Below are 27,630 nucleotides of genomic sequence, written 5' to 3'. Positions count from 1 at the left end.
AAAGTCATATGTTGAAATATGAAATTTCAGCAATCAGCAATCTTATTTTCTTGTGTCCCCTTCGTGAAAAGATCCAAGCAAAATAAAATTACCATGAAAATGAAGGAAGTAACCTGACAGTTTATCATAACAGTATTCTTTAAACTCATGACCTTTAGTCTTGTGGTTCACTGCCACAGAGAAAGGCTGCCACGTTCATCATGCTACAGTTTATATGGAAAATATCAAAGCTCACTGTTATCACACAGGTCTGTTTATGATTGATTAAAACCTTTGTATAGAGTGAAAGAAGAAGTTACACTGACTTTTTTATACTTTTTTATTAATACTTTTGCATTGGTTTTCTGTTAAAATACATACATTTGTTTGTGCTTGTTTATAAAATAAAGGAAAAATACTCTTCTTGCTATTAATTTGGTTTTTATACAAAAGATGAATAGGCCTACAAAGTGTGTTATGAAATGCAGCATTATGCATATGGCACATTGTTTCAACATGCATATTTCAGAAACAAGCAAATAAACTGCTGCACAACATTATAACATTAAAGCAATGTCATCGGGACTGTTTACCAAATGACAAAACAATATGTACAAATATGTACATTTTCCCATGCATACTTTCTCTTACAACTCACGGTTTGACCAAAGATGTGTTTTTTTATGTTAACATTTTAGGTGCCATGGGTTTGGAAGCTCCGGTAATTTTCAATAAAGTAGATTGATAAAAACACATATTGAACAATTGGCTCTGCCTGTCAAGTAGGATACGAGTATTTAAATTCAGATATTGACCTCAGAGTACTGTGTGGCCTCTTCATCAGAGCTGCTGGAGTGTCTGCTGGCTCGCTGGCGTCCAGGCTTCACCTTGAAGCTCACCTGTGAATAATTGACCTCTACTTCATCCTCACTGGTGTCCGTGTCAGATTTAGATGGAGTTGGATCTCGGGCTTTGTGTGCTGTGCTGACATTCTCATAGTCCTCCAGCCTTTCTTCATTCTGAAATGAGGGGATTCAAACAGGAAACATATTATATTGCGACAGTATTGTGGCCATAGATGAACTATACAGGACATTATTTTTCTTTTCTAGAGTGAAAAAAGTCACATTACTGTAGTAGAACCACAAACACAATATAGATCAACCATCAATATGATTTAGGCATTAAACAAAATCGCCTACAACGCTGTAATTTAAAACAACTGAACATGGTGACACGAAAATAAATTTGATTATGCATTTCTGACCTTTTTAGGTTGCTTTTGCTTGGACACCACAGCATACACATCCATGTTTGACTGTTTGTTCCTAGAACAACAAATATCATCATACATTTGCTACATCATAGCACCGTTTATTGTTTAGTTTCTAATATGAAAAAACCCCAAAATGTCTCACTTTTCCTCATCTCCGAAGTATAAAGAAGCATAGTTAAGAGAATCCTCCTGTTCATGTCCAACTTGCTGTCTGATTGTTTTTGGTGCAGAAGAACCCTGGAGCAGATGCAGACAGAAGACCTCAGTGAATGTACAGTAGCAAATGAATCAGTTAATTCATGCCTTCAAATGGAAGCTGCGGGTCGTCTGGTCATTCATTGCTCCATAATACTGAATACTGAATGATTGCTGTTCCTGACAAAACAGTGAGGACAGAGCTACAACACAGTGGGCAAACAGCAAGCAACAGCTTGATCATTGAAAGACACATCCGCTTGTCTAAAATAGAGCCACGCAAACGTCAAATGCCATTACAAATGTTTGCATAATGATAAATATTATATTTGTTAAACTGAAATTGTATTTAACAAAAAAATAAAAAGAGTATCAAGTAACAAGTAACAAGTAGTATGCCACAGTAATTGGCATAACAATTTCGTAGTATAGTATTTGTCACAAAAAAACTATCAAAAGTCATAATGTTTTTTTCATAATAAATATATCACAAAAATATGTCATATGACAATACATCATAAAAAAGTAATGATAAATGTAATGGTTAAAAAGTCATAATATAATATGACATACTAACAAATCATTTCTGAAAAACAATATAGTATAATGTATAGTATGTCCTAAAAAATATGAAAAAAAAATGAAATGAAAATTGTCATAGACTATTCCATAAAAATTCCAAAAAAGAAAGAAAGAAAGAAAAAATAATATATATAGTTAAAAATCAAAAATAACGTATGTTGATTAAAAATCATTGCATGGTATGGCATATACAAATAACAGGATGGTTTGAAAGATAATACAAAATTAAATTAAAAGTATGGTATCCCATAAATAATGCATCTTTCTTTCTAAGCCCAGACTGAGTTAAACCTGACAACAAAGCTGACTCTCACAGACCAAGTAGTACTCATGACATGTACTCATAATAAAGGACCATATACTGTACTTCTTAAATCGTGATTCTACGTATTGTTCTCTTAATGAAGTTGTCGTGACTCACTTGTTGTCCGGAGGGCAGATTCACAGTGCAGTAAACACTGTCGATGCCTGAAGCCGGCCTGTGGAATAACAATGGTGAATTAAAAACCACACACATGCGATAAATGACAGGGAAGACTCTCATTGTGTCATTCGTGTCTGAGGGATCTTAAATGGATCCTTTGACTGCAGTGTGAGCGGCGGCCTCCAGCTCCCCGTCCCACAGAGTGTGCCTTGTCCTGGGGGGGTGCTGTCTTACGTGCTGTCTGGACGAGGCTGGCATCGTTGGCCATTTGGACGGTGCGGCTGCTCTCGTAAGAGGTCGTCCCTGCTCCTGAAAGGCCCCGCCATACCAGGGTCATCCGTCTGATCCCTCCACCAAGACTGAATCACACACACACACACACACACACACACACACACACACACACACACACACACACACACACACACACACACACACACACACACACACACAGAGTTGTACATCATATTGTTTGTCGAGATGTGTTCAGTAAAGAAGTAGATATCATATCACACAAATGTGTCATCACCAGAAAACCGTTGTTCGCAGTTCCTTGCTGATTTGATTTCTTTCTCTTGTGTCTGAAAACACATTAAAGGGACATGACAGAGGTTATAAAATGACCAAATCATTGATGAAACGTGTTTGTTTTCATTCTTTACCTGTAGCCCAAGACAATTACGAGAATGAGGAGCGGGATGAAAAGAACAATGAAGATGGACAGGGCATTCGTTAAGCTTCCTGCGGTTTAAAAAGAGACAGATCGTGAGTATAAAGATTTCACGTTAAAGATCACGTGACCCTTTCGAAATTCACTCACGGTCAAACAGATGGAGCGGCTCGGACGACATTTGATCGATGTCATTTTTTGCGATGCAGTAGTAGGCGCCGGGCTGATCTGAATACACCGTGTGGTTCTGATGGTCAGACACCTTCTCATCCCTTCCCCCATCCTTCACCTTGAACCAGGCGTACTGAGAGACTGGGTCGCTGTGACTGCTGCAGCTCAGCGCCACAGCGGTCGTCCCGTCAGGCCGCTGATGCTCCGCCACCCTTGTGATCTTCGTGTGTTTCGGAGCATCTAAGAGAGGGGATACAATATCTTAGTGTGCAAAGATCATACAGTAATGAAAACATTTTTTATAGTGTCTTTGGCACCCTCTGGTGGTCACTTTTATAATAGACATGTGGGAGAACGGGGAGGTTTGCTCTCCCTGCCTGAATTAGGCTTTCCATGCAAGTGCAGGGAGATCCCAGAACAGAGACAATATTTATAGCAAATGTGTTACAGCAAATGGAAAATAAAGTTGTATTTCTTTACAAAGGTTAGGTTTAGGCAACAAAAAAAAGTTAAGTTCAGGCCACAAATCCACTGACTTAGGTTTGGGGGAACAAACGCATCCTTGTTCAAAGTCCTGCATTCTTGGATTCATCCATCTGCCCACCCACACGTAGTAAGTAGTGTTTCTCAGTATTATATTATATTATACATCTCAAAACCCAAAAAAGGATAATAATTAACTTTCCATTGGCAGTGTTTTCATGCTGAGCAAAATTAAAACGATAGCATTTTGTGACTATTTCACGAACTGTCGTGAGACTGGGTTTTCTTATTCCCATTTAGTTTATTTTTTATTAGAATCTAATCCAATCTTTTTACTCTCAGACATCTCTATTTCCATATCCTGGTTGCTCTGTGCACCATCCTGAATGCATCGGTCTACTCACACTTGACTTTAACCTCAGCTTGCTGGGAGTTTCCAGTTCCAATGTCGTTTCTGGCCACACAGCTGTACAGTCCGCTGTCAGCAGGCCTGACAGACTTAAGGTCGAAGGTTGGCGTCGTCCCGATGATTTCACTCTTCCCCTCGGTCTTCTTCATCCAGGTGACGGAGGTCACCGGTGGGTCGGACCGAGCCGTGCAGCGCAGCGTCAGTGGCTGGTTTTCATTCACAACGAAGGCCGGCAGAGCTTCTACGGTCACGTCTTCGGGATGATCTGCATTTACCAGAAACACAGGACAGAAAGGAGAAGGTCTGGACATTGTCAGCTCATTAATCACAATTAAAACATTCAATAACTGTTGTTATAGAAAATATACGTGTGAATAGTAATTCCATTCTATATATTTTAATTTGAGACAGATGGAGCAATTCAAGGTATAAGTCTTGGTTCATATGTGGTGGTGGACTATATAAACATGGAAATGGAAGTATTATACATTCTGATGTACCATTACTTTAAAATTGAAGAGAAGATCATTTAATTGCTGCAAGTTTTGAGGTCATAGTTTGTGGTGTATTTTGTCACATTATGTCTCAAGGTGTCAAAACAACTGAATCAAACTTAATCATATTTCATTCAATGGTGGAGGAATATTGGTATTTAAGTAAAAGTAGTATAAATACCACACCATAAAAATACTCCAGTACAAGTAGAAGTCCTACATTTATATTTTCACTCAAGCAGTACAACCACTTTAGCAGGAAATGCAAAGAAAATGTATGAATTACTTTGATATTATATAATACTATGTACTGTTTTAATGTCTAGTTTACTCTATTTGGTAAATTATCTATAATGATGCCTTATATTTTCTTAGTTAATATGTTTTGTATGTAAACTATAAATCTTCAAAGTAACTACTGTAAATCAAATAGAAAGTATGTAGTTGAATATGGGTGTTAATCTGCAAAAAAAACAAGTTAAACCTTTTGATGAATTGATTCATTTTAAAGCTGTGCAAGATGATAGATCCACTCATTGTACATTATGATTCTAGGTCATAGATCGAGATCTGTTGCCATTTAAAATCAAGTTGTTTTTATCTTTTCATACTTGGCAATTAAATAAACAATACGTGTATGGAACCTTTGGTTTGTTTGAAGCCCCGTCGAATAACTCACATTTCACCACCAACATCCTTTGTTTGCTCGTCTCTGAACCTTTCCTGTTTTCAGCGCTGCAGGTGTAGAAACCTTTGTGGGCGGAAGTCACATTAAATGCATGTTGGAGAGTGTTGGCGGGCCAGGCATCAGCGGGTTGGGTGAAGAATGTTGAAGACTTTGATTGGAAAGTCCTCATCAAGGTGAGCTGCGATGGTGGAAAGCTTTCAACGGAGCAGCCGATGGTGACAAGCTGACCTTCCCTGACCTCCGACTCCATCGACAGCGTGGGCTCGGTGGGAGCATCTGCAGAGAGGAAGCAGCTTAAAATAGTATCCATATACATCACATATATAATACCACCCTTATAAAATACTCCAGTACAAGTAGAAGTTCTGCATTCATATTTTCACTCAAGCAATAGAATCACTTTAGCAGGAAATGCACTTTCATCAAAGTATGAATTACTTTGATATTATATAACTAGATCACGACTATTTGAATGTCTAATATCTAGTTTATACTATTTGGTAAATTATCTATGATGGTGCCTTATATTATGTTTTGTATGTAAAATATAAATCTATACTGAATAGGTCATCCATGAACAGGAGGTTGACTTATGACCTGAAAGCTGTTGAATGTAATACTAAAACCAGCAGCGTATTAGCTTAGCTTAGCTTAGCACAAAGACTGGAAACAGATGGAAACAGCTAGCCTGGCTCGGCCTGAAGGTAACAGTCGGCCAAACAGCATCTCTAAATTGCAGTAATCATCACGTTGCATCTCTTTTGTTTAATTTGGAAAGAAACTGCAGGGTAAAAAAAATCAATTTGCCATTTTTTACATGAGATTATGCGTCGGGACATTTTTAGGATTCTTCTCTGGTTGCCTGGCAACTGCTTCCCGCATAAAGAGATGCGTTCGTCATTTTGTCATTTCTGCTTTTGTGTGGTTTAAGCAAATCAACCGTGAATTGTGAGCTGTAGAAGTGATGGGAAGTGGAATCAGTTGGAACGGTTAGAAAGATCTGTTTCCCTCACTGTTGCCAATGTTATGCTAGGCTAAGCTAACCAGCTGACTCCAGTTTATATGTATTATTTAATATTGCAATATGTATCATATGGATATGAGAGTTTAACACATATTCTCGTGTAATCAAGCAACCTACCTTAAACAGACATGTTTTTAGGGGGGGGGGGGGGTTAAAGTGAAAAGAGACAAAATAATCAGCCATTACTTACAGACTACTTGAATGCACTTTTTTTCACTATCCTCCCCCGTATCGATGATGTTGGTTGCATTGCACCTGTAACATCCCTCATCTTCCCTTTTCACTGAGTCCAAACGTAGCCATTTTAACTGCGTTGTCTTGGACTTCCACTGTGAGGAGTCCAGCTGTCCGCCGCTGCGGTATCGGTACCAGGAGTAAGTCTGCGGGGCAGGATAGGCCACAGTGATACAAGAGAATATGAGGATGCTACCGACTCCCACTAACGGAAACACTTCATCATTTTTAGTGATGGAAAGGGTCGTGTTCCTCGGGGCGTCTGAGAGGAGAAAAAACAACAACTTTAAGTGAGTTTTTTAATGGCGATATACACTCTTTGACATAGATGCAGCACAAGGAGCTGTGAAACTTACATTGGACTTCAATTTTAAATGGGTTTGACTCTCCAGTCCCCACAGTGTTAGAGGCTTTACATGTGTAGGCGCCATGGTGATCGGGTTGGACATGTTCAATGACATGCGTCTGCATCTCACCAATGCGCATCCAATCTTTGAGCCAAACGTAGGCGCGTGGTTGTGGGTTGCTCCTCGTCACGTTACATGTCAAAGTCATTTTACTTCCTTGCGTAACTGTAGAAGCAGATGACCACGCCTCAACTACAGGCTTACCTGAAAGGCAAAGTGTCGATATTTCTTTATGCTGATGACACAATGATAATCAACCAAGATTGTAAATCAAATAAATTATAATATAAATATATATATATATATTACACACGCTTAAAATATAGACAATCACAAGCAAAGTACTCACATTTAACTTCGACAGTGAGGTTTTGTGATGTTTTCTCCCCGTGTTTGTTTCTAGCTTCGCAGTGGTAGTTTCCCTTCTGTGACTCCTGAATCGATCTGATTACCCACACTGCCCCTGTTCCTAGTTGCTGTCCATTTCTAAACCATGTAAAGTTGGGTTCAGGACGTCCTTTGGCGGAGCAGGTGAGAGTCATAGTTTGTCCTTCCACAACATTCTCTGGGGTTATTTTAGCCGACGTGTCTCTGGGAGCGTCTGTGTCAACAGATTTAATACGAGTCCGGAAAAATCAGTCAACACACAGCAAGATTGTTCACTAAATATGCTATAAGAGACATATTTGATTTTAGTCCGAGTACACAGTTATCTCAAGTAATCGTTTTATCCGAAATAAAACATCAGTTTTTAAAAGAAATAAAGTAATAATAATTATATTTTGTCTTAATCTGTAAAGTAACTTTTAACTAAAGGTAATGGAGTAGAAGTATAAACTGGCATAACATGAAAATACTTGAGTAAAGAAGTTCAAAATGGTAAATTAATACAGTAATACTTACTGTCCGTCACTAATAATAGTAGACATGAATATGAACTTACATTCGACAGATAAACTGATTTTCCGAATCAAGGATTTGTCTTCTTCGTTGCTTGTTTGGCATGAAAACTCCCTCCCATCGTCATTCCGGTCAGCTGTTAAACTGATGGTGCTCCTGTACTTCTGATCTGCTGTTGGATAATTCGGTCCTGTCAAACTTCTGATTTGTAGTTCTGATCGACAGGAACTTCGAGTGGAGCATGTGAGCGTAACGGTTCCATATTCCTTTACGACCGGCGGTTTCTCAAAAGTGATCAGGCATGGATTATCTGAAAACATGACAATGAGACAATGTCAGCAGCAAGTAATAAATGATCATCAATACGGTGCAGATGAATACTTTTGATAGAAGAATGAATTGATACTTTTTCTGCCTTTCTGCTAGTTTTCATATAGCATTATTAGCTAAGCTGAACACTGAGTTACAGAGGCTTTCAAACTAACAAATGCTCTAATTGATGATTTTTTGGCTTTAAAATCTAAATTCATGGAGTTGAAAAACTGAATAACAAGCTCAAGTTAAAGCTGGAGACGTGATATTCTCACTTTCCCAGTGTTTGACTGAAAAGAAAAGTCAGAATTTTGAGATTAAATCTCATAATTGTTAGACCGTTTCCACATAATTGCAGGATACAGACCTAGTGACTAAACTTAACTTAATTATTAAACCATAAGAACTCAGACTCATGTCTCCTTTAAGGAAAATACATTTTATTAATAATTTAATAAATGTTTTCATTGATGTTCTTTAAATGTGTTGTGAATTCAAAAACAGGAAATAAATTAAATCACAAATTCATTCAGCTCACATCAGATCACATCAGCCATTTTAAGGTTAGAAGGCCGACATTTTCAAAACTTGCTTTATATAAATGAGTTTAAAAGAAATGTGGACAGAACTGTTTAAATGTAACACATAATAAAGCATTAGAAGGGTGACATTTGTAGAAACGTACCTTTAGTAACAAAAACAGGCTTTTTTAAATGAGCTAGTTCTGTCAAATGTGCGTGTTTGCATCACTTGGAGACTTGACATGAATTGAATTCAAGGATGAAGCTTTTTCCAGGATATTTAAAGTGTTTAACCCCCCCCCAAAAATACATTTTTCAACCATAATTTCTGCCTCCAGACCAGTTCATCTCTCAATATTTGCATATGTAGTATTTTTGCTGTATATTCACGATTACCTGTAACTCTGAGCATCACAGGTGGTTGGGTAAACCACAACAGCTGATATCTTCCATGAAATCTGAAAAAGTAGCCTCCACTGTCCGTTATTCTCAGGTCGCAGATTAAAATACTGACTTTCTTTGAGGATGGAGAGGAACTGCTCTGATAATTGACCCAACTTGAAGAAGGAGAACCATTATATGTCACTCGGGCTGCAAAGTCAGGATCCACGGGACGTGTTGCTTCATCCGTGCTGTAAATGACGGTGCCTTTCAAAACCTTGTTAACCCATTCTGCATCCTTTACCCAAAACCAGTATGCACCAACAGTTCTAACTGAATAGCCGAGTTCCCATTTGAGTTCAATGCAGGACCCCTCTTTAGCCGTCAGACTACTGTCAGTGACTATGAAGAGGTCTTCGTAGCAAGAAACATCTGTTGGTGAAAACAAAACAGAAAAAATCAGGAAATGTACGTTTCTTTAAAGCAAATCTCATGAAAAGGTGAACATTGTTATCACATGGAAAAATAAAATTCCTACTTTTTATTATTGCCAGAAATACCAACCAGCCGACTGTCCGAGCGTTCATTTTCATGTGGCAATACATCTTGATATCTGAAACCCCCCAAACAGAATTATATTACAGTTTACATTTTTGTATCATCATAACACCATAAAACCGCTTCTCTTTTGTTGAATGACACTGCAGTGATCTCGCCTTGGTTTTTAGTTCCGCTCTCAAAATGTTTCTTCTTCTTCCTCTTCTTTTTTCTTTTTCTCACAGTTCTTTGAACGATCTGCATTTTCTTCCTCATTATTTCTCTTTCACAACTAGCAGAATGTTATTATGTTTGATGGAAAATATTTAAAAAACACAAATGTAGTTGTAATAATTGTGTTGTTCTTTTTCCTTTATCTACATCTATCTATCATCCATCCATCCATCCATCTATATCTACTAACCCAACCATCCATCCATATTGCCTTTTTTTGACATCCACTGTGTGTTTAAATCCCGTTCGTCACCTTCACCATCCATGCGTTCAACACACCAAACAGTATTTGTAGAGTAAAAATAGTACAACACATTCGTTTACAGATTTGATCATTAAAGTTTAAATTTAATATCATCAAAAGTGATTACAGCAGGGGGGGGTGGGGGGTTAAGGCTGCTAGTGTATACTTGTGGATATAACAATATGAACTTTTGCTTAATAAAAAAAAACACTACACACAGACCACCTTGAAGATGGAGATAAACCATTACAGACACATTTTTACAGTTGAATTAGGCCGTTAAATAGAACAAAATTCTTTAGACTGAAAGATTAAAAATGAATAAAAAGCTTGTTCTCACCTCAGACGATCCACTTGTCGCCCACACCATCCCTCCTAAAGTAAGAATAAGATTAAAAAAAGGAAGTTTTCACAGTTGACCTAAAATCTGGTCACATTTGCATGCCCCCCATCATGCACGAGAACACAATCTTTTATAGTTGCACTGATGAAGATGATAAAAAAAAAAAAGAATCTTCCTTCAGATTGCCTGCTGCATGCACCCTCCTCTCACTTCCTCTATTCACTTATAGTGAAAGTCACTGTTCGGGGTGGGCCAAGTCTTCAAACAGCCACTATTCGTGTGCTGACAGAATATAAACATGATCCTTTAGTCCAACTAAAACATTGTTAAAACATTACTGAACTATTCTACACATTTCTTATGTTGCAAAAAATAAATGTAAACCACACGAATCCCCCTCGGGACAAATAAACAACTCTTGAATCTTCAACAAAGAAACAGGTTTGGCTTCACTTCCCCTCCCCAAGAGCAGCGGCGGCTATCTTCCCGGCATCAGACGCCATTTCGTCGATGGCGGCGTTCAAGGCTTGCAGCATGGCGGCGAAGGAGCGGCTGGCGGAGCGGGCGTGCCTGGGCATCGCCATCTCCACCAGCGTGGACGAACCCGCGGCCGAGTCCTTTTCTGCCGCCGCCAGCCGCTTCTTCACCTCCCCTTTGGCGACCTCCACCGACAGCGCACAAGTCCGCAGCCCTTTGAGTCTGGCGGGCTCCAGGCCTCGCTGCCGCGCCAGTCGCTCCACCGATTCGTCGTCCAGACAGAGAGATAATTGCGCTTTGGTTAGAATCCGTACCGCTACGCTTGAGTCCACCATGGAGGCCACAAGGGGAACGGGGATGGCCGACACCCCGCCGGACAGCGAGGCGGCGGCCCACACTAGAGCTTTGAACGCCTCCTTTTTCTGAACCACCAGGGCAGAGGTCAGCGTCGGGAGAGCGAGGAGAAGAGCGTGGGCTCGGATCTCAGGTAGGTCTCTCCCCAAGTCCTCCAGCAGGCCGGGGAGGTCAAACCTCTCCAGGGCGGCGGGTCTCACCAGGTAGATTTTAGGAAGTGCCACACCCTGCGATGTCAGCACCTCTAGACTGGCTTTCCTCTCTCCTTCCAGCTCTTTTTCTGTGCTTTGTGCCGAAGCCAAGAGAACAAAGTACACCGTCTGCCGCTGCAGTGAGCGGGCCTCCAGGAAAACCTCCACGCTGTTGGGTTGCGGCGTCCGCGTGAACGTCACGAAGACGGCGTTGTAGCGGGAGAACTTGACTCGATCCATGTATCCCGCGGGTTCAAATGGAGAGGTGGACGGGACCGGCGGCAGGTCCCACAGGCGGAAGTCAGGGTGTTTAGGGTTCGGGTAGCTCGCCACCTCCTCCGGGGCGACCGGGGAGGGAGACGGAGCCGCTCCCTCGTCCCCGAAACCGAGGCCACGGAGGGAGTTTATGAAGGTGGCCTTTTCCTCGCCGCGGTCCCCCATCACAGCCAAGTTGATCCTGCTGATCAGGAGATCCTCCACGGCATCCTTGACATCTGACAACTTATTTTGCTCGATGGACTCTTTGAGGGTCTCAAGGAGGTTCAGGCTTCTGAGAACATCAGCCATGTCTGTGAAGACCAGAAAGATTAATGAATCCTTCATGAATATATGTAACAGACGTGATGACACATAAATAAATAAAAGTGGCAGCTTTTAAATAGTAACCTAGTTTCTGGCAAATATTATTATTAATAAAGACATACATCCAGGGTCCAATAGGAGCTGGATCAAAGAAATATAACAGAATAAAAAAAGACAGATCTGCACCCCAAGTAGCCTTCAAAAAGGGAGCTGCATGTGGATCTGAAGGTTTGTGTGTCCATTAATAAAAAATAAACACGTTGAAAATGCATTCAACACAATGATGAACACACTCACCTCCAGATCTGGAGGAGAAGCGGGGTTCAAATATTTGTTCTCGGTTGTCAAATGTTGATTCCTCTGCAGCTCTGAAGTCCCGGCGGAGTCGAGTGGATCTATTTAAAGGTGTCCAGCTAGTCGGAACATTCTAATCCTGTTAACTCAGCCTTAATCCCAAATCTACAAGCACATTCATGTGTGTGTGTGTGTGTGTGTGTAAAGATATTTTCTTCTCATGCACATTTATGAGCACATAAGTAAAAATACATGCAAACATACATTTTTAAATAAATAATAATTACCGTTACATTTACATTCATTTTTAATTATAATTAAAAAAGCTCACAATTTATAATTGCCTACAAGAATTGATTACCTTCTTGTAATTAAGGTATGACAACTAGTTGGGTGAGGTTGATACACAGAGCCTGCTAGGAGATATATTATGTTTCGATTTGCTTTCCTCCTTTAATGATGTTGCACAGAAAATACAATATGAGAAGAGAATATGAGTTTTGTTTTCTATTTGTTTGCTATGAAAGCAGTTTCATGAATTTCAGTTTCCCAGCAAACGCCTTATAGAAGTATTACCAATAAAGAGGAACAAAGTAATACTCATCAAATTGAGCGATGTATTTGTATAGACTGTATACTGCTCTCTTCTTTGTGAGGAACCCAGTATGCAAATCAGGTTGGCGTTTCAGAAGCTATTTTAGGCTCACATCCTCTCACACAATCATTTCCTGTCTTTGTGACAGCAGAAGACAGTGTTTTAAATTCAGATGTACAGAATGGAAGTTCATTTCAAATACAAAGCAACTGGACTTTTTTCAAAATGATCCAATGACCAAATGTCCGATGACATTTTATAAATTTGATGTTCCAATGGATTTATATAGTCAAGGAAGGTTTTTAAAAAATATACACCTAAAACGACAAACTGTTATGTTTACAGTTTGTTTTTGTAGGAAGTTTTAGCTTTAGAGGTGCTGGAAGATATATTTTAGAACTACACAGAGACTCCCATCTTCATGCTAAGCTAAGCTAAGCTAATTGTCCGCTAGCTCTAGCATAATGCACGGATGGTGTTGACCTTCTCATCGACCTTTTAGAAAGGTGGAGATTAACCCATAAGGTCTTACTACTGGATTGCTTCAACATGAACTTGGATCATATTTAACGAAGACACAATAGCATTCTCTGAAAGAGACTTTCTATATGCAGTAGCGGGGGTAAAATGAAATAACAGACACCTCTTCTGCTACAGGTATGCATGTTTATTTGTGTGCGAAGTAACAACAGGACAAAGCTGCACTAGCAAACATAGAAGAAGATTTTCATATAGATGGACTGCATTCATATAAGCTTTTATCCAAAGCAAACAAATCAGGGGAATATTTATGGTTCCGGGTCTTGCTGGGGATCAAACCTGCGACCCTGCAGTCACTGAGTGACCTCAGCCGCTCTGACTCCTGAGCCACGACTACACTTTTGTTTTGAACAAAAGGGCACTTTGGTACAAAAAGAGCATTTAAGCCGATAAATACGGTATGATAAACATCAGATGTCTGAGAGCTGAACTGCTTCATGCAGCTTCTCATTCTAACGGATTGATCCAGTGTTGGACACCAAAGCTGGATTTCTCCTTTTCAACGTGACGTCAACCATTCGTTTGTGAACTCCGAGTGAAGGAAGTGACCATATTTGGACTGAGTGGGAGCAACAGGTGGATCTGACGGACACAAGCAGCACCCTTACTGGATCTGGATCCATCTGGATTCTGGTGACGGTAGCTAACAAATTTAGCTTGATAATTCAAGGTCAACTTTACAGCTAAGTGTTAAAGTCATCTTAGTAGCTAACTAGCATTGGTAGCGTGGTAGCGACCTGTCAATCAGCAGGTAAGCCCCGCCCCCTAAAGCATCCCCTGCTTTCTGGTCTGGTGGACTCTAAATGGACCATAATGTACTAAATGAACATCATGCTGGATTGAAGAAGACTTGAAACTAGAGATTGAGACCATAAACTCATGTTTACAATGTTTACTGAGATAATACATCAAGAGAGAAGAAGTAAGTCATTGACTTCCATGTAATCAGACTTCTTTTTGGCACCAGAGGAGACTGCAAGTTTAAGGCACTTCAGCGATTGGCTTCACTTTTAAGTAGAAGTTGGCGCCTTGTCAAGACCCCTTTACACCACTCAGAGAAAAAGGAAATGGAATGAACTATTAATCGTTAAGTGATCCTCGGGTCTCGCTCGTTATGTCATTCACACTGGAGTACACCGCCATGTCCTCACGTCCCTCCTCGTCTTCCTCCCCTCCTGCAGACATACAGGGTTCAGTCTCCTCATCTTCCCCCATCATCACCTCCTTCCCTTCACTGTCCTCCCCACCGTTGTCTTGTCTCACATCGTCCTCTTTAGTCTTTATTTCAGCGTACTCCGTCTCTGGCGTTTCCTCTGCCCCGGAATCGAGACTCTTCCTCTTCAACAAGGAAAAGTTAATGGCGGAGTATTCCACGTCTCTCGGTTCCCCGTCACCGTCAGATCGGCCTCCTTCAGCGGCCTCTTGGTCAAAGATCCTGTCATTTTCTGCTGCTTGACCAGCACCGCTCTGTCAATTCAGAAGTTCTATACAATTTGCCAGCTGATACATGAAATCTCTACGTCATTTATTGTTTTCAGACATCACTCAACACAAAAACACCAAGTAATTCAAACTTTGCAGGGCTTCTTGCTGCAAATAGTTTATCCTTAAGGTTCACTGCCACACATTTCTATGTCTTCAATGTTTTTCATTTAAATGTTTATATTCTGATCGTCAAGGCTGCAACCAGTTCTCTCTCAGTTCTGGAGGTTTGAATTTCCGCTTGAATCGATATGGTTGGTTAGCCTATAAAGTGTGTCTGCTTTAATTTGAATTATAATTAAGATTGCTGTGCAGTCTTCTCAATCAGTGGTGTGATCTCATCACAAGATGTATCTTTGGGCGAACACTTAATCAACATTTAACGTGTAGATTAGAGCCAGCTGTGTTAAATATAAATAAAATATAAATACCAGTGGAACCGCTTGAGTCGTCACCATCTCCAGAGTCTCAGCCGTGTTTCCAGAGCGCTTCCGTTTATTTCTGGGGACAAAAAGTAATTAAACAAATGTTAACAAGCAAGAATAGTCATTCTTAAAGGGGTTTTTAAGTGTGACCGCACCTGATGAACTTTACATTACCATTACCTATAATCATGCTATGACTGCTTTGGATTTTTGATCGTGCTCTTCCAGTTTTTTTTGCTTAAAGAAACGATTCGGTTCAAACCAGTTATTTCAGTTAACAATATTACAATTAAAAAAACAGAAAACAGATTCAAGCAGTTTTCTAGTTTATACACATTAGAAACTGATTATGTTTACTGCTTTTATATCGACATAAATACATGTATATGTGCTGGTATACTGGAAGAACACATTGCCTTGGAAAATGTGTCATGTATATATTATCTTAAATCACTGGTTTGTTCCTTAATGACTTATCAATATGCCTGCTTCCCTTTTTTTATATATAAAAACAAATTAATACATAGATGCCAAAAGGAAGTAAAATAAATGTAATAAAAAGTTCACCTGCAGCTTTTTCTCAGCAAACAGCAGATGGCTGATGAAAGGAATATCCCAATGAAAAATGCAATGATGACTTCGGGCTTTATAAAAATGATTAAGAATGAGTGGAGTGGATCTGGAATGGGGGGGTAACAGACACAAGAGGGGGAGTTTCAACACTGCAGGTCAGATCAGAACAGCATTCAGACGTCTTCACATGTTCAAACTTTTAGAACTCGCCCGACAAAATGTTTATTTGGTAACACTTTAGATCAGGGAGCACATTAACCATGAAGTAGTTTCTTATTAGCATGCATATTAGTAGAATATTGACTGTTTTTAAGCCATTATAAATCACTTACTAATGCCTTATTCTGCAACTACTAGGCCGTTAACTACTGTGAGAGTTTTCCATCAATAATATCCTAATTACTGCTTATTGATAGTGAGTTAGGGAGTTGTTGTAAACCACTTAATAAGAATAAGTTAATAAGGAACTAGTTCATGGTTAATATGTGTTCCCTAATCTAAAGTGTTACCGTTTATTCTCATTATGTCGCAACAACCTGAGGCTGAAAAATCACCTTAAAAAGCCTTAAAAATACATCAACATGCGTGAAACCTTTTATTCAGATTTAGCTGAGGATGCTTCAATTCTAAAAGTAAGGTAAAAGTCATAAGGTTGTCTTTTAGTTTCACCAACCGTCTTGTTTGTTCTCATTTCTCCTGTCTGTGATGCAGCTGCTGCCGACACACTGCCCTGTGGTGGGAGCTTTTACAGAGACTGTGCTGCTGCTGATGGTTGACACGTCAGTCACATGTAGAGCATCTTTAAATGAGACAAAATCACCCAGAAGCCTTAAATATATAAATAAAGGTATTTTGGTGTGTTTGTTTAAGGGGAAACAACAAATATATTAATATTAAACAGTGAGCATAGAAAACCACAAAACACAAGACAAGCGGTTGACCTCTAGACGAGTTAAACTCTTTCTAAGATTGAATGTTTCACCTCAACTTGAGATATTCATAGTTGAGTTTGAGGCTAGGAGAAATTTACAAACTAAATATTAAAGTTAGTCTGCATGCATTTTACGGATATTCAGTAAAGGTCGTTCTCTGCTCTGAATGACTCAGCGACGTGATGACGAGGAATACAACTCCTGCAAATCTTCTGTATAAGAACCGTTTCTTCATCACTGTTATGTTGACTTATTTCCTGAAGGTGTTGTTCAGTCTCACCCTCCTTCACGCTGTTATTCTCAGGGATTAGGACGTCCTTTGCATCTACGAGACAAAATTATACTTAATTACATCCCAAAATGCATCAGAATTAACATATAAGCAAACATTGCAGATCCAGAGAGTTAAGTGAGATTAAAGTGTGCCGTACTCACAGGTCACACTCAGAGTCACCGTCTCCTCTGTGGTGATGCCGTTTGTGAAGCCGACCTTACAGGTGACGTTGGTGCCGTGGTGTTTAGCTGAAGGGTTAAAGGTCAGGTTTGAGCTGTGTCTCTGTGCGACGGCAGTCAGATTCTCCGTCTTGAAAGCGGTGAGGTTTCCTGTGATGTGACGGTCCGTCTCTCCGGCTCCTCTCCAGATCCAGGTGATCTCAGGAGCCGATCCGGAGCAGAGACCAGGAGCAGTGCAGGTCAGCGTGGTCTGCTGGCCCTCCATCATCAGAGGAGGAACCGTCACCGTGGGCTTCTGGGTCAGACCTAATGGGGAGAGAGCAGTCTGAAGGTCACTTTAGTTTATTTAGAACATGTAAAATAAAAAACTAACAATAACAAATGAAGTGAACAATACAAACATTATGAGCAAATAAATAAATAAGATAGGAAGAAGTTTTCATTGGTCTGGTTCTACCTCGTCTCCATAAATCAATTAACACAATTAAATAATATTTATTTACACAAACAACGACCCCGGTGCCCTTATATACAACCCTAATATCCCATATATATATATATATCTTAAATAATGACTTCCTCCTGCCTTAAATTGATTCATATGTAGACTTTGCTCCACAAATTCACCCCACAAATTGAAATGCACACTCTTCAACATGCACATTTGATAAATGAAATGTTCCTCTTAAATTATAAAAACCCCCCTCTCTTAAATTAGAGCCCAAATAATCTGACACTTAAACATTACAATGGGCATGAAATAAGAGTCACAAGAACTGCTGCAGTTCCTGCTGGATGCCCACAGAGGTCGACAAAATGCCCTTTTTTGTTGCATTTCTTCATACCTTTAACGGAGACAGTTTGACTGGATTGATTTTTTGTCGAATCAACAACTTTGAGCCGATACGATCCGGAGTCCGACTCAGTGAGGTCATTGATGATGATGCTGCAGTCCCCTCGAGTCACGTCAGGCTCCAACGGCGACACTCGTCCTTTGAAACCAGACTTAACCTTGTCTTTCTTGTCAGAGTGGAATATGATGTCTGAATCCTCACACTTTCCTTTAGTTGGTTCACATTTCTGCCAACGAAATTTTATGTGTGCAGACTTGTTGGTAGAAGTGAAGGAACACGGTATCACCACACAGAGTCCGGCCTCGGCTGTTATTTCTCCTTTACTAAGAGTGATACACAAACCGTCAACACAGCGTTCCACCCCTATCGGAGCATCTGTTAATGGAAGCCGAGAGACATAAATAATTAGATTAGATTAGATTAGATAGTCCTTTATTCGTCCCACAGTGGGGAAATTTACAGCGCTACAGCAGCAAGACAGTAAAAAATAAGGATAATAAATAATAAACATGCATTGACAAGAAAAGTACAATATAAAAAAGACATTAACACTAAGACTATATAAAGAAAGTTAAATAAAGTAGAATGTATAATGTACATAATAGACAAATTCCAATAATGCATTGAGAATAAACCACATTTAAATAAATGATGAAGAAAGGCTGCTTTTTGTTTTACTTTGCTTGGACTTTTAACATAATTCCTTCACCCATAAGTCTTAATTGTTGGCATGATAATAAGATTGTAATAAAGATGTATACCTGTGTTAGCAGCTGTGCGTCTCAGGCAGAAGAGCAGAGTCGCCCAGATGAGAACAAACATCCTGATTAAACCACTGAGGCCGTCAGTCTGTGCTCCTGTCGGGGGGAACAAGCCGTTTAAACATTTTCATGTTCCAGGTGATGAAACCGGAGCAGAGCCGCCTCCACGGTCGACCTCACATATTTAAATACACCATGATACAGGATGTTGCATGTTCATGTGGTGTAATCATGTTGATTCAGGGTTAAGCAGTAGTTAGTCAAGAATGACTTCTACTCATCATTCTTTTTAATCGATCAGATAAAAGTTGTTTGTTTTTTTTTTACCTCTTTTTGTCTTGTTGTCCTGCTCCTTCCTCTCCAGTCATCTCTGCTCAGAACTGAGTCTTCCTCTCTTCCTCTTCCTCTTGTACTTCTTCCTTCTTAATGCAACAACAAGTTTCCAGGAAGTTTCTCTACACACTGCTGGCCCTCCCACACTCTCAAAAAGCTCCAAAATGAATGAATGAATGAATGAATATATATATATATATATATATATATATATATATATATATATATATATATATATATACACACACACACATTTAAGAATTAAATTAAACACGTCTTGTTTATTTTTTTAGATCATCTTCATGACTGTGAAAGGGAGAAGAAATTCTGAGAAAGGGGAAGTACATACAGTATGTGTTCTTGTCCGTGTTAAGAAAGTCACTTATCTTTTACATTGTGTAATAATGATGGTCAATTGTCCAAGATATCAGTCATTACTTTAATTATTGATTTATTCATGTACAACTCCCTGGATTAAGTGCATTAAATGCCTGCAGACAAAAAAAAAAGTAGTATTTCTTTGAATCCTAGTTCTTAATTCACTGCAGCTGCCTCTTAAACATGTAGAGGTTATTTTTAAGAATTTAGTTTGAGTGGTTTATTGTGACACATCTTTACAATTAATCAGAAAACCCTGAAGCATTTAAACCTTTCCTTATATGGCGTTGCTGCAGTCTCTCTAAAAGGTGCTTGACAGTAACTATATTTAGCTTCTCTGTGCGTATTGAACGCTCACTACGGACCCTTTACCAAGTCGTGTTTTCTGTTTTCGGTCAAGTTGACTCCTGTAACTCTTAAAAAAGGGAAGTCCTCTGTGACTTCTTAAAAAAAGAGCATTGATGGTGCAACAGAGACACATTGGACCAAACATTTTATCAGTTTGACAAAAAAATAAATACAATGAAAAGTAAGATGTTTAAAAAAAACAAAACGAAATATCAGCGTTCTGAATTATATCCAAGCATGGGAAATGAAGGCGTAGATTCACAAGTGCAGTCATGCTTCATGCCAAATGCTCACATCAACATGCTAACACAGTTCCAATGATGATGCTAACATGCTGATGTTTATGTACCATCAACCATGTTCATCCTCTTAGTTTAGCATGTTAGCATGATGCTCATTGGCATTGAATGCAACGTATACAGCTGAGGCTGATGGGAAAGTCATTAACTTCCATGGTATTTTACATTTACATTCAGGGCATTAAGCAGATGCTTTTGTCCAAAGCGACTTACAATAAGTACATTTGTCAAAAGAAAAGCTGTTCAGCAAATATACCTTAAGTACAACAGTGCTATGATCAACGTGCTACAGGTAAGAACATGGAAGTGCGGTTGCTAGTGGGTCATGTTATGCAGAGTGGAGGTGAAGTCTGAACAGGTGAGTCTTGAGCCTTTTTCGGAAGATGGCAGTGACTCTGCTGTCCTGACGTTGGTCGGGAGTTCGTTCCACCACTGAGGACCAGAACAGAGAAGGGTCTGGACTTTGCTGAGCCACATTTGTTTAATTTCAGCGATGGTGGTACCAGCCGGCCAGCTGAAGTAGAGGAGCGAGGTGCTCGCTTCGGGGCGTGTGGTTTGACCAGTGTTTGAAGGTAGACGTGTGCCGTTCCATTGATGGCCCTGAAGGCCAGTGCCATCGTCTTGAATTTGGTCTCATATTGAAGGTGACATTTTGATACATCCTCTGGGGAACATCAATGTCTGTACAACACTTAATGAGAATCCGTCCGATAGTTGTCGAGATATTTCAGTCCTAAAGTCAGACGACCGACCAACGGACGATGTTGCAACACTTAGAAGCTGAAAGAGGGACACCTCTCCTTTACACAGGGGGACAGTGAAGGTTACATTTTAACTCGGGTGCCATTAAGTAAGAAGTTATCTGGGTTCACCAGAGGGACAGTTTGGCACATGCTATTCCTGTTGAAATGAGACGTCTCAAACAAGAGGACGGCAGCGCTTGCCTCTTTGCATGCCACTGCAGTAACGGTGGCATCAACGCTTTCAGAGACGGGGGTAAATTGGAAGGTTTATGAACCCGCTGAGTGACAATAAAACGGGAAAAGAGAAATTCTGTCCAACTACCAACCCTTATCCAATCCTCGGTCCCTTCAGTTTTTGACTCTGGTTGGATGCGGCGTTTGAAAGATCACCGCCATTAGAAGCTTCTTGCGGGACGAAGAAAACAATCAGTTTACGACCATCAATCAAGTAAAGAGCAAAGAAAGTTCATCCTTGAGCAACACTCCTCATATGTCTCCCATAATGTCCTTCAGGTTGGAGTACACCGCCATGTCCTCCTCGGCCTCCTCGGCCTCCTTGACCTCCACCTCCTCGGCCTCCTCCTCCTCAGGAGCACAAGGATTTGCCTCTTCCTCCTCCCTGATCATGGCTTCCTCCTCTTTGCCCTCCAACGCATCACCTTCCTGTGCACCGTTGTCCTGTCTCTGCTCTTTCACCTCGCTCTTAATTTCAGCGTACTCCGTCTCTGTCGTTTCTGGCTTTTTCGCTGCCTCCCTCAGGTTGTTCCTCCTCAACGCGGTGAAATCGATGTTGGCGTACTCGACCTCTTTTGGGACACCGTTGAGATCAGGGGACGCTTGCTTCGCGGACGCACTTACTCCGTCTTCTTCGACCGCCTCCTGGTAGTAGCTCTGATCCTCTTCGACCGCTTCGTAAGTATCTATCTGTGAGGGACAACATCATGTAAACGACTCATTCGGCACCTGCTGCTTTTGGACAACATGCGAGGCGTTTCTATCTGACATATTTCGTTACTGAAAACTATTTCCTTCAAGTTGTACCATCTTGGAATGGCTGTAATTCAATGGTATCCATTCAAGTCTATGCAGTTTTTTCAAAAATGACCTTAAAGCATGTTTTTGGAGATACTGTAATCCATCCAAATATATATCTGCATTTATCAAAGTAAAATTACTTCAATCAGATCTGTCTGTATATAAAAAAATCTGACACTTCTATTAGTTCAACTAACCCAAACTCATCCATATGTCCCCTGAAAGCGTCTTTTCTGCAAATCGATAAATGGTCAAACCCTTGACTAAAGTGTGTCTGACTGAAATGTTAAACACGGAAAGCCACATTTAAACATATGATATATTGGGGATGGTTGTTTTGACTAATATACAGATATTACTAGATGAATGGATATAAATACCAGCGGATCCTCTTGACTGGTCACCAACGCCAGAGTCTCCACCACATTTCCAGAGCCCTTCTGTTTGTTTCTGGGTAAAAGAAAAAAAGCAAATAAAATCAGCTGCATATTTAAATGTATGTATAAAGAATATTCACGAGGAAAACCAGAAATTAATTCTTTATTTATTTATTTAATAGTGTACCTGTGACACTTCTTTGCTGCAAGGAAAATGGCCGCAGAAAGAAGTACTCCGATGAAAAAGGCAATGATGACTTGCAGCCATGAAATCGTTGAAAGTACTTCTTCGAACTGAACTGCAATAAAGAGGAACAAAGAGGAGGTAAAAAAAAACATTCTGCTCATCTACATGCAATCATTAATTTCCTTTTGACAGCTTGCCCAGTGGTTGTCCAAATAAAAAGGTTGCAGTAAAACAAATGAGGTACTAAACGATGTGATAAACCTGCGGTCTACTGACAGCTTGGAGAACACGTACCATCTTTCTCTGGCTCGTTGTCTCTTCGGATGGTCAGGCTTTCTATCGCTTCTGCATTCCCGTTGCTGCCGAAACATTCCACGGAAGTGCCGTCGTGATCTTTTACAGCCAGAGTGGCGGTGCTGTTGACTGTGTGTTTGGACACGGTTGTGATGACAGAGTACTCGGTGGGTTTCTCCAGCATCCGCCACTTGATGGTGGGTAGAGGAAAGCCCTCGCTGATGCACACGCAGGTCATGACCTCTGACCGGGTCACGCAGCCGGAGGGACTTGAGAACATTGATAACCCTGCAAGCAGAAATCATTCAACAGTCATCAACAAAATGTATCGTGTAAATTCAAACTTCCTCTGAGGGCAGTCTACGTACACGTCACGGTGACATCAGCAGATCTGGTCAGGGTCGTGTCCAGGTGTTGCACTGTACAGATGTACCGGCCAGAATCTTCCACCGACACATTGGGGATGACGAGCGTGGCCGACCCAGTGTGGTTCTGCGGCTCAGTGTGGTTCTGCGGCTCAGTGTCGTTGTACGGCTTTGGGTCCGAGCCGAGTTTAGTCCATGCGACGTGAGACGGAGGGACACTCTCAACGCTGCAGGTTAAATTCAGGGCGTTTCCCTTGGTGACGGTCGTGTCGCCGGCGATGACAGGATTCTTCACATCTGTGAAGAAAAATGAAAAACTAAATATTTGAGGTTGAGATAAAGAGGGTGGAAACAGATGGTTTTTGTTGTTGTTACTGCATTCATGCATTGTCTCATTTTAAAACAACCACCAGAGGGCGCCAGTGGATTTCACAGACAACAAGTGTTCATGCTTCTAAATCTTTGGATCCAGTCTGGCTGAGAACCAGATGGAAACCTTTCATTTCATTTAAACACACCTTAAAGGTTGAGTAGGTGATTATATTCAGAATCACGTTCTGTTATATTACTTGGAATCCTCATATCATACTGACAGCAATGAACAAATTAAATGCTTGGATTAAATATATATATATATCATCTGTGGCAGGACTGGAAAAACCCCGTCCAATCAAAAACGTTGGAGAAAATCCAAACCGTCGATTCTCTGACGTTGTCAGTTTGGTGATGCGTTCAAAGTCTCTGTGTTTTTTTCAAAATGACCTGCTCAACCTTTAACATGGTCCCACATATGTATGAAGGTGCAGGTAGTGGATTTAAAAAGCCTATTTTTCTGCTCTTAACATAATTTCACCTGATGACAAAAACAGAAATGCAACTAGAAAATATTTACAATGTACTTACATATGACTGTTACATCAACAATTTTCATCAGGGTTTTATTCTGATATTTTGCTGTGCAGGTGTACACTCCAGAATCTTCCGTCGTCACTTTCCGGATGAAAACGGTGCTTGTTCCACTTTCTTCCTGCGGGAAGGTCTCAGTGCTGTTCTGCAGATCTGTTAAAGGGTCGTTCTGCAGATTCGATTCCGTTCCGTTCTGCATGTCTTTGTCGGGCGATTTCGTCCACGTGACGAGAGATGGAGGGAAACTTTCAACGCTGCACGTCACATTCAGAGACTCACCCTCCTTCACGCTTGTACGCCCAGTGATTTTAACTTCCTTCACATCTATGAGGGAAAATAACACACTGTATTATATGCAGTGTTAGGGTGTAACCCAAAGAAAAAACCCGAGATCACATCTCTGAGTGAACATTTTAGAGAAATGGGAATTAAAGTGTGCCGTACTCACAGGTCACATTCAGAGTCACCGTCTCCTCTGTGGTGATGCCGTTTGTGAAGCCGACCTTACAGGTGACGTCGGTGCCGTGGTGTTCAGCTGAAGGGTTAAAGGTCAGGGTTGAGCTGTGTCTCTGTGTGACGGCAGTCAGAGGCTCCGTCTTGAAAGCGGTGAGGTTTCCTGTGATGTGGCGGTCTGTCTCTCCGGCTCCTCTCCAGGTCCAGGTGATCTGAGGAGCCGATCCGGAGCAGAGACCAGGAGCAGTGCAGGTCAGCGTGGTCTGCTGGCCCTCCGTCAGAGGAGGAACCATCACCGTGGGCTTCTGGGTCAGAACTAATGGGGAGATAGCAGTCTGAAGGTCACCATTCACTTCCATTAGAGCTTAAATAATCTGATATTTCGTTAAACATTTCAATGCGGTAATAAGTAGTGATATCATTGAGTCTATGATATAAGTACATTTAAGTGACTACGCCCACTTCTTATATACTGTCTATGCCATAGACTGTTGTGTCCTTCATTGGTTTGCGGACTACGGCTTTGAAGTCTCAAGTTCGGCATTTTGGCCGTCGCCATCTTGCAATTTTAGTGAATGGAAGTAGGCTCATCTTCTCAGAGACTTCCATTCAAACGGATTTCGTCTTGCAGCCAGAGGAGTCGCCCCCTGGTGGCCAGCAGAGAAAATGCAAGTTTAAGCCGCTTCACAATTGGCTTCACTTTTCAGCACTCCGAGTTAAATCAGGAACCGCTGCAGTTCCTACTGGTTGCCCGCAGAGGTCGAAAAAATGTTGAAAACATTACTTCACGCTCCATTAAGACATACAACAAAATACGTTATGATGAACATCATCACTTCTTTGTTGTAGCACTTCATACCTTTAACTGAGAGAGTTGCTCTTGGAGAGAATGTAAATCCATCTGGAGAGCTCCCCAGTAAACCATTAACTCTGAGCTGATATGATCCAGAGTCCGACTCAGTGAGGTCTTTGAAGATGATGCTGCAGTTCCCTCGAGTCACGTCAGGCTCCAACAGCGACACTCGTCCCACAAATCCAGACTGAACTTTTTTAGTGTTAGTGTGCAATATAATGTCTTGATCACCACACCTTGCTTTAGATGGGTCGCATTGGTACCAGACTACATTTTGGGGTGTAAAGCGATAATTAGTACTGAAGTAACATGGTATAACAACACAGAGTCCCGCCTCTGCTGTTATCTCTCCGTCATTAAGAGTGATACAGAATCCAAATGTACAACTTGTTATTCCCTCCACTGATGCACCTGATAATAGAAACAGTGAGACAAAAAAACAGGGTTATTCACATTTTGACAACACACCATGAACATTAATAAATAATGGAGAACACTGTTAGTAGTATGTGAATGTCTGCTGTGAGCCGGTGTTGTGCCAGTGTAGGTATCCCCGACAGAAATTGTTTCCCCTGGCTGCGGTAGCGCGCATTCATTCAGGCGGAAGCCTGAAGGCGGAGCAACAGCGTTATGATTTTATTCTTTTGTACGTCTTAACGTTGTACAAGTACTGAACGGCAAAACGAAGGTAATCATTTCCTCATGTGATTTGACATATAGCACGCTGTAATTCAAGTCCTGGTATGGAATTTGTCGAACTAAATATACGTCAATATCCAAAATCAAGACCACTGTGATTGTTTTCTGGCTTCAATTACGTCTATTTAAGCTACTTCACTCGAAATGTACTATAGTAGACAGATGAAGTCTGAGCATCAAATGATTTATTTTGTTTGTTCTTTAGATACTACTCTATAACCTCTGTGATTATGAGCAAGTTACTTCTCTTATACACAAAGTTATGGGGGGGAAACAGATTATTTCAGACGTTTACATGTCTGCCAGAATTTGTATCCACCCTCAAAATAGACAGAGGAAGTAGCTCCCGCAGCCAGGGGAAACAATTTCTGTCGGGGATACCTACACTGGCACAACACCTGTACCAAACCAACTCCTTGATGAGGTCGTCTACTCTGCTGATCAAATCTTAAATGTTGGCACGATAGCATGATTATCATAAAGATGCATACCTGTGAAAGCGATGCTGCCCATCACAGAGAAAAGCAGATTCGCCCAGGTGAGGACAAACATCCTTGATGATTTGAGAAGGTCGGTCTGGACAAAGTTCACACTGAAAGTCCGATAAAACATAAGAGGAACTGAACCAAAGGAAGCTCCGAAGCTGACATCACAGATCTTATTACAGGATGTGGCACGTTCGGTTATTCCGCGGTTGCACACTTCACCGCGGGGACTTTTACTCCGATGACATTTGTTACGGTGAAGCACTTTGTTTGCGAAAGATGTGATAAACTGTAAATGAGCCCTTCTACAATGATTGGGCCTCCTGAGTCTTTCACCGAAGGCACCACCAACTGTGACAAATACAAATTCATCTTTAAAGGTCCACCTTTGCTTGACCAGCAAATCCAGTCATGTCAAAAGGCTTTTTTTTAAATTAGTTATTTAATTAGTTCATCAGTTCGACAACTTAACTTCTATTTCCAGTCCAACATGATAGTTTAAAGATAGGAATGTTGTGATTTACCTCTTTGCGTCTCGTTCTGCTGCGTCTCTCCACCGTGACCTCGGCCGAGTTCTCCTCTTAACGAGTTCTTCCTCTTCTTGCCTTTTCTATTTCTGACCTCTTTATGCAACAGCAAGTTTTCAGGAAGTTTCCCCACACAGTGCTGAGCAACATCTCGCCTCTCCTTAGACCGACTTCTATATCTTGCATTATATATCTTATTCTTTCATACATCTCCTCTTTTATGCTTAAGATAATCTCTATGACAACGAAGTAATGTGAAAGTTTTTGATTTCTTGAGAAACCAACAAAGTACAAGCACTGAACAAATCCCTTATTTCTTTCTTTTAA

The 27,630-nt window shown here is 40.7% G+C and overlaps 4 protein-coding genes across 5 annotated transcripts in view; 1 reads left to right on the top strand and 3 right to left on the bottom strand.

Moving 5' to 3' along the window:
* Window positions 1-4,258, top strand: part of inpp5b (inositol polyphosphate-5-phosphatase B) — a 101,646-nt gene extending 97,388 nt beyond the window's left edge. The window contains exon 24 of the mRNA XM_084026116.1: window positions 4,247-4,258. The gene's annotated coding sequence lies outside the window, so the exon portion shown is untranslated. The remainder of the gene's footprint in view (window positions 1-4,246) is intronic.
* On the bottom strand, window positions 313-19,451 carry LOC311024882 (uncharacterized protein). The gene is made up of 25 exons (XM_084027457.1): window positions 19,349-19,451; window positions 19,022-19,117; window positions 18,252-18,635; window positions 17,389-17,712; window positions 17,234-17,278; window positions 16,695-16,820; window positions 16,016-16,127; window positions 15,455-15,524; window positions 14,624-15,008; window positions 9,689-9,763; window positions 9,166-9,582; window positions 7,980-8,246; window positions 7,386-7,637; window positions 6,986-7,240; window positions 6,586-6,891; window positions 5,363-5,647; window positions 4,185-4,454; window positions 3,277-3,537; window positions 3,119-3,197; window positions 2,986-3,037; window positions 2,691-2,815; window positions 2,454-2,511; window positions 1,398-1,492; window positions 1,247-1,307; window positions 313-998 (listed from the first exon to the last, which is right to left on the bottom strand). Exons 2-25 carry the CDS (start codon window positions 19,080-19,082, stop codon window positions 783-785), a joined length of 4,581 nt encoding a protein of 1,526 aa, XP_083883583.1. The 5' UTR covers window positions 19,083-19,117; window positions 19,349-19,451; the 3' UTR covers window positions 313-782.
* On the bottom strand, window positions 9,800-12,530 carry irgq2 (immunity-related GTPase family, q2). The gene is made up of 2 exons (XM_084026153.1): window positions 12,410-12,530; window positions 9,800-12,099 (listed from the first exon to the last, which is right to left on the bottom strand). The coding sequence occupies exon 2, from the start codon at window positions 12,095-12,097 to the stop codon at window positions 10,958-10,960; it is 1,140 nt and encodes a 379-aa protein (XP_083882279.1). The 5' UTR covers window positions 12,098-12,099; window positions 12,410-12,530; the 3' UTR covers window positions 9,800-10,957.
* Window positions 19,452-19,730: 279 nt separating the features above from the next.
* On the bottom strand, window positions 19,731-27,437 carry LOC311023980 (sialic acid-binding Ig-like lectin 10). 2 transcript variants are annotated; one of them, XM_084026124.1, is made up of 10 exons: window positions 27,301-27,437; window positions 26,783-26,883; window positions 25,599-26,003; window positions 24,735-25,055; window positions 24,284-24,610; window positions 23,384-23,677; window positions 23,016-23,303; window positions 22,722-22,833; window positions 22,538-22,607; window positions 19,731-22,046 (listed from the first exon to the last, which is right to left on the bottom strand). In XM_084026124.1, exons 2-10 carry the CDS (start codon window positions 26,841-26,843, stop codon window positions 21,609-21,611), a joined length of 2,316 nt encoding a protein of 771 aa, XP_083882250.1. In that variant the 5' UTR covers window positions 26,844-26,883; window positions 27,301-27,437; the 3' UTR covers window positions 19,731-21,608. The 2 variants fall into 2 exon arrangements, with proteins under 2 accessions (XP_083882250.1, XP_083882251.1); XM_084026125.1 differs by having other exon boundaries at window positions 25,977-26,003.
* Window positions 27,438-27,630: the final 193 nt, after the last annotated feature.

The sequence above is a fragment of the Eutrigla gurnardus genome, assembly GCF_963514095.1.
Source record: "Eutrigla gurnardus genome assembly, chromosome: 14".
Lineage (NCBI taxonomy): Eukaryota > Metazoa > Chordata > Actinopteri > Perciformes > Triglidae > Eutrigla > Eutrigla gurnardus.
Note: the sequence above shows the minus strand (reverse complement) of the source record. Positions and strands in the feature narration are given on the sequence as shown.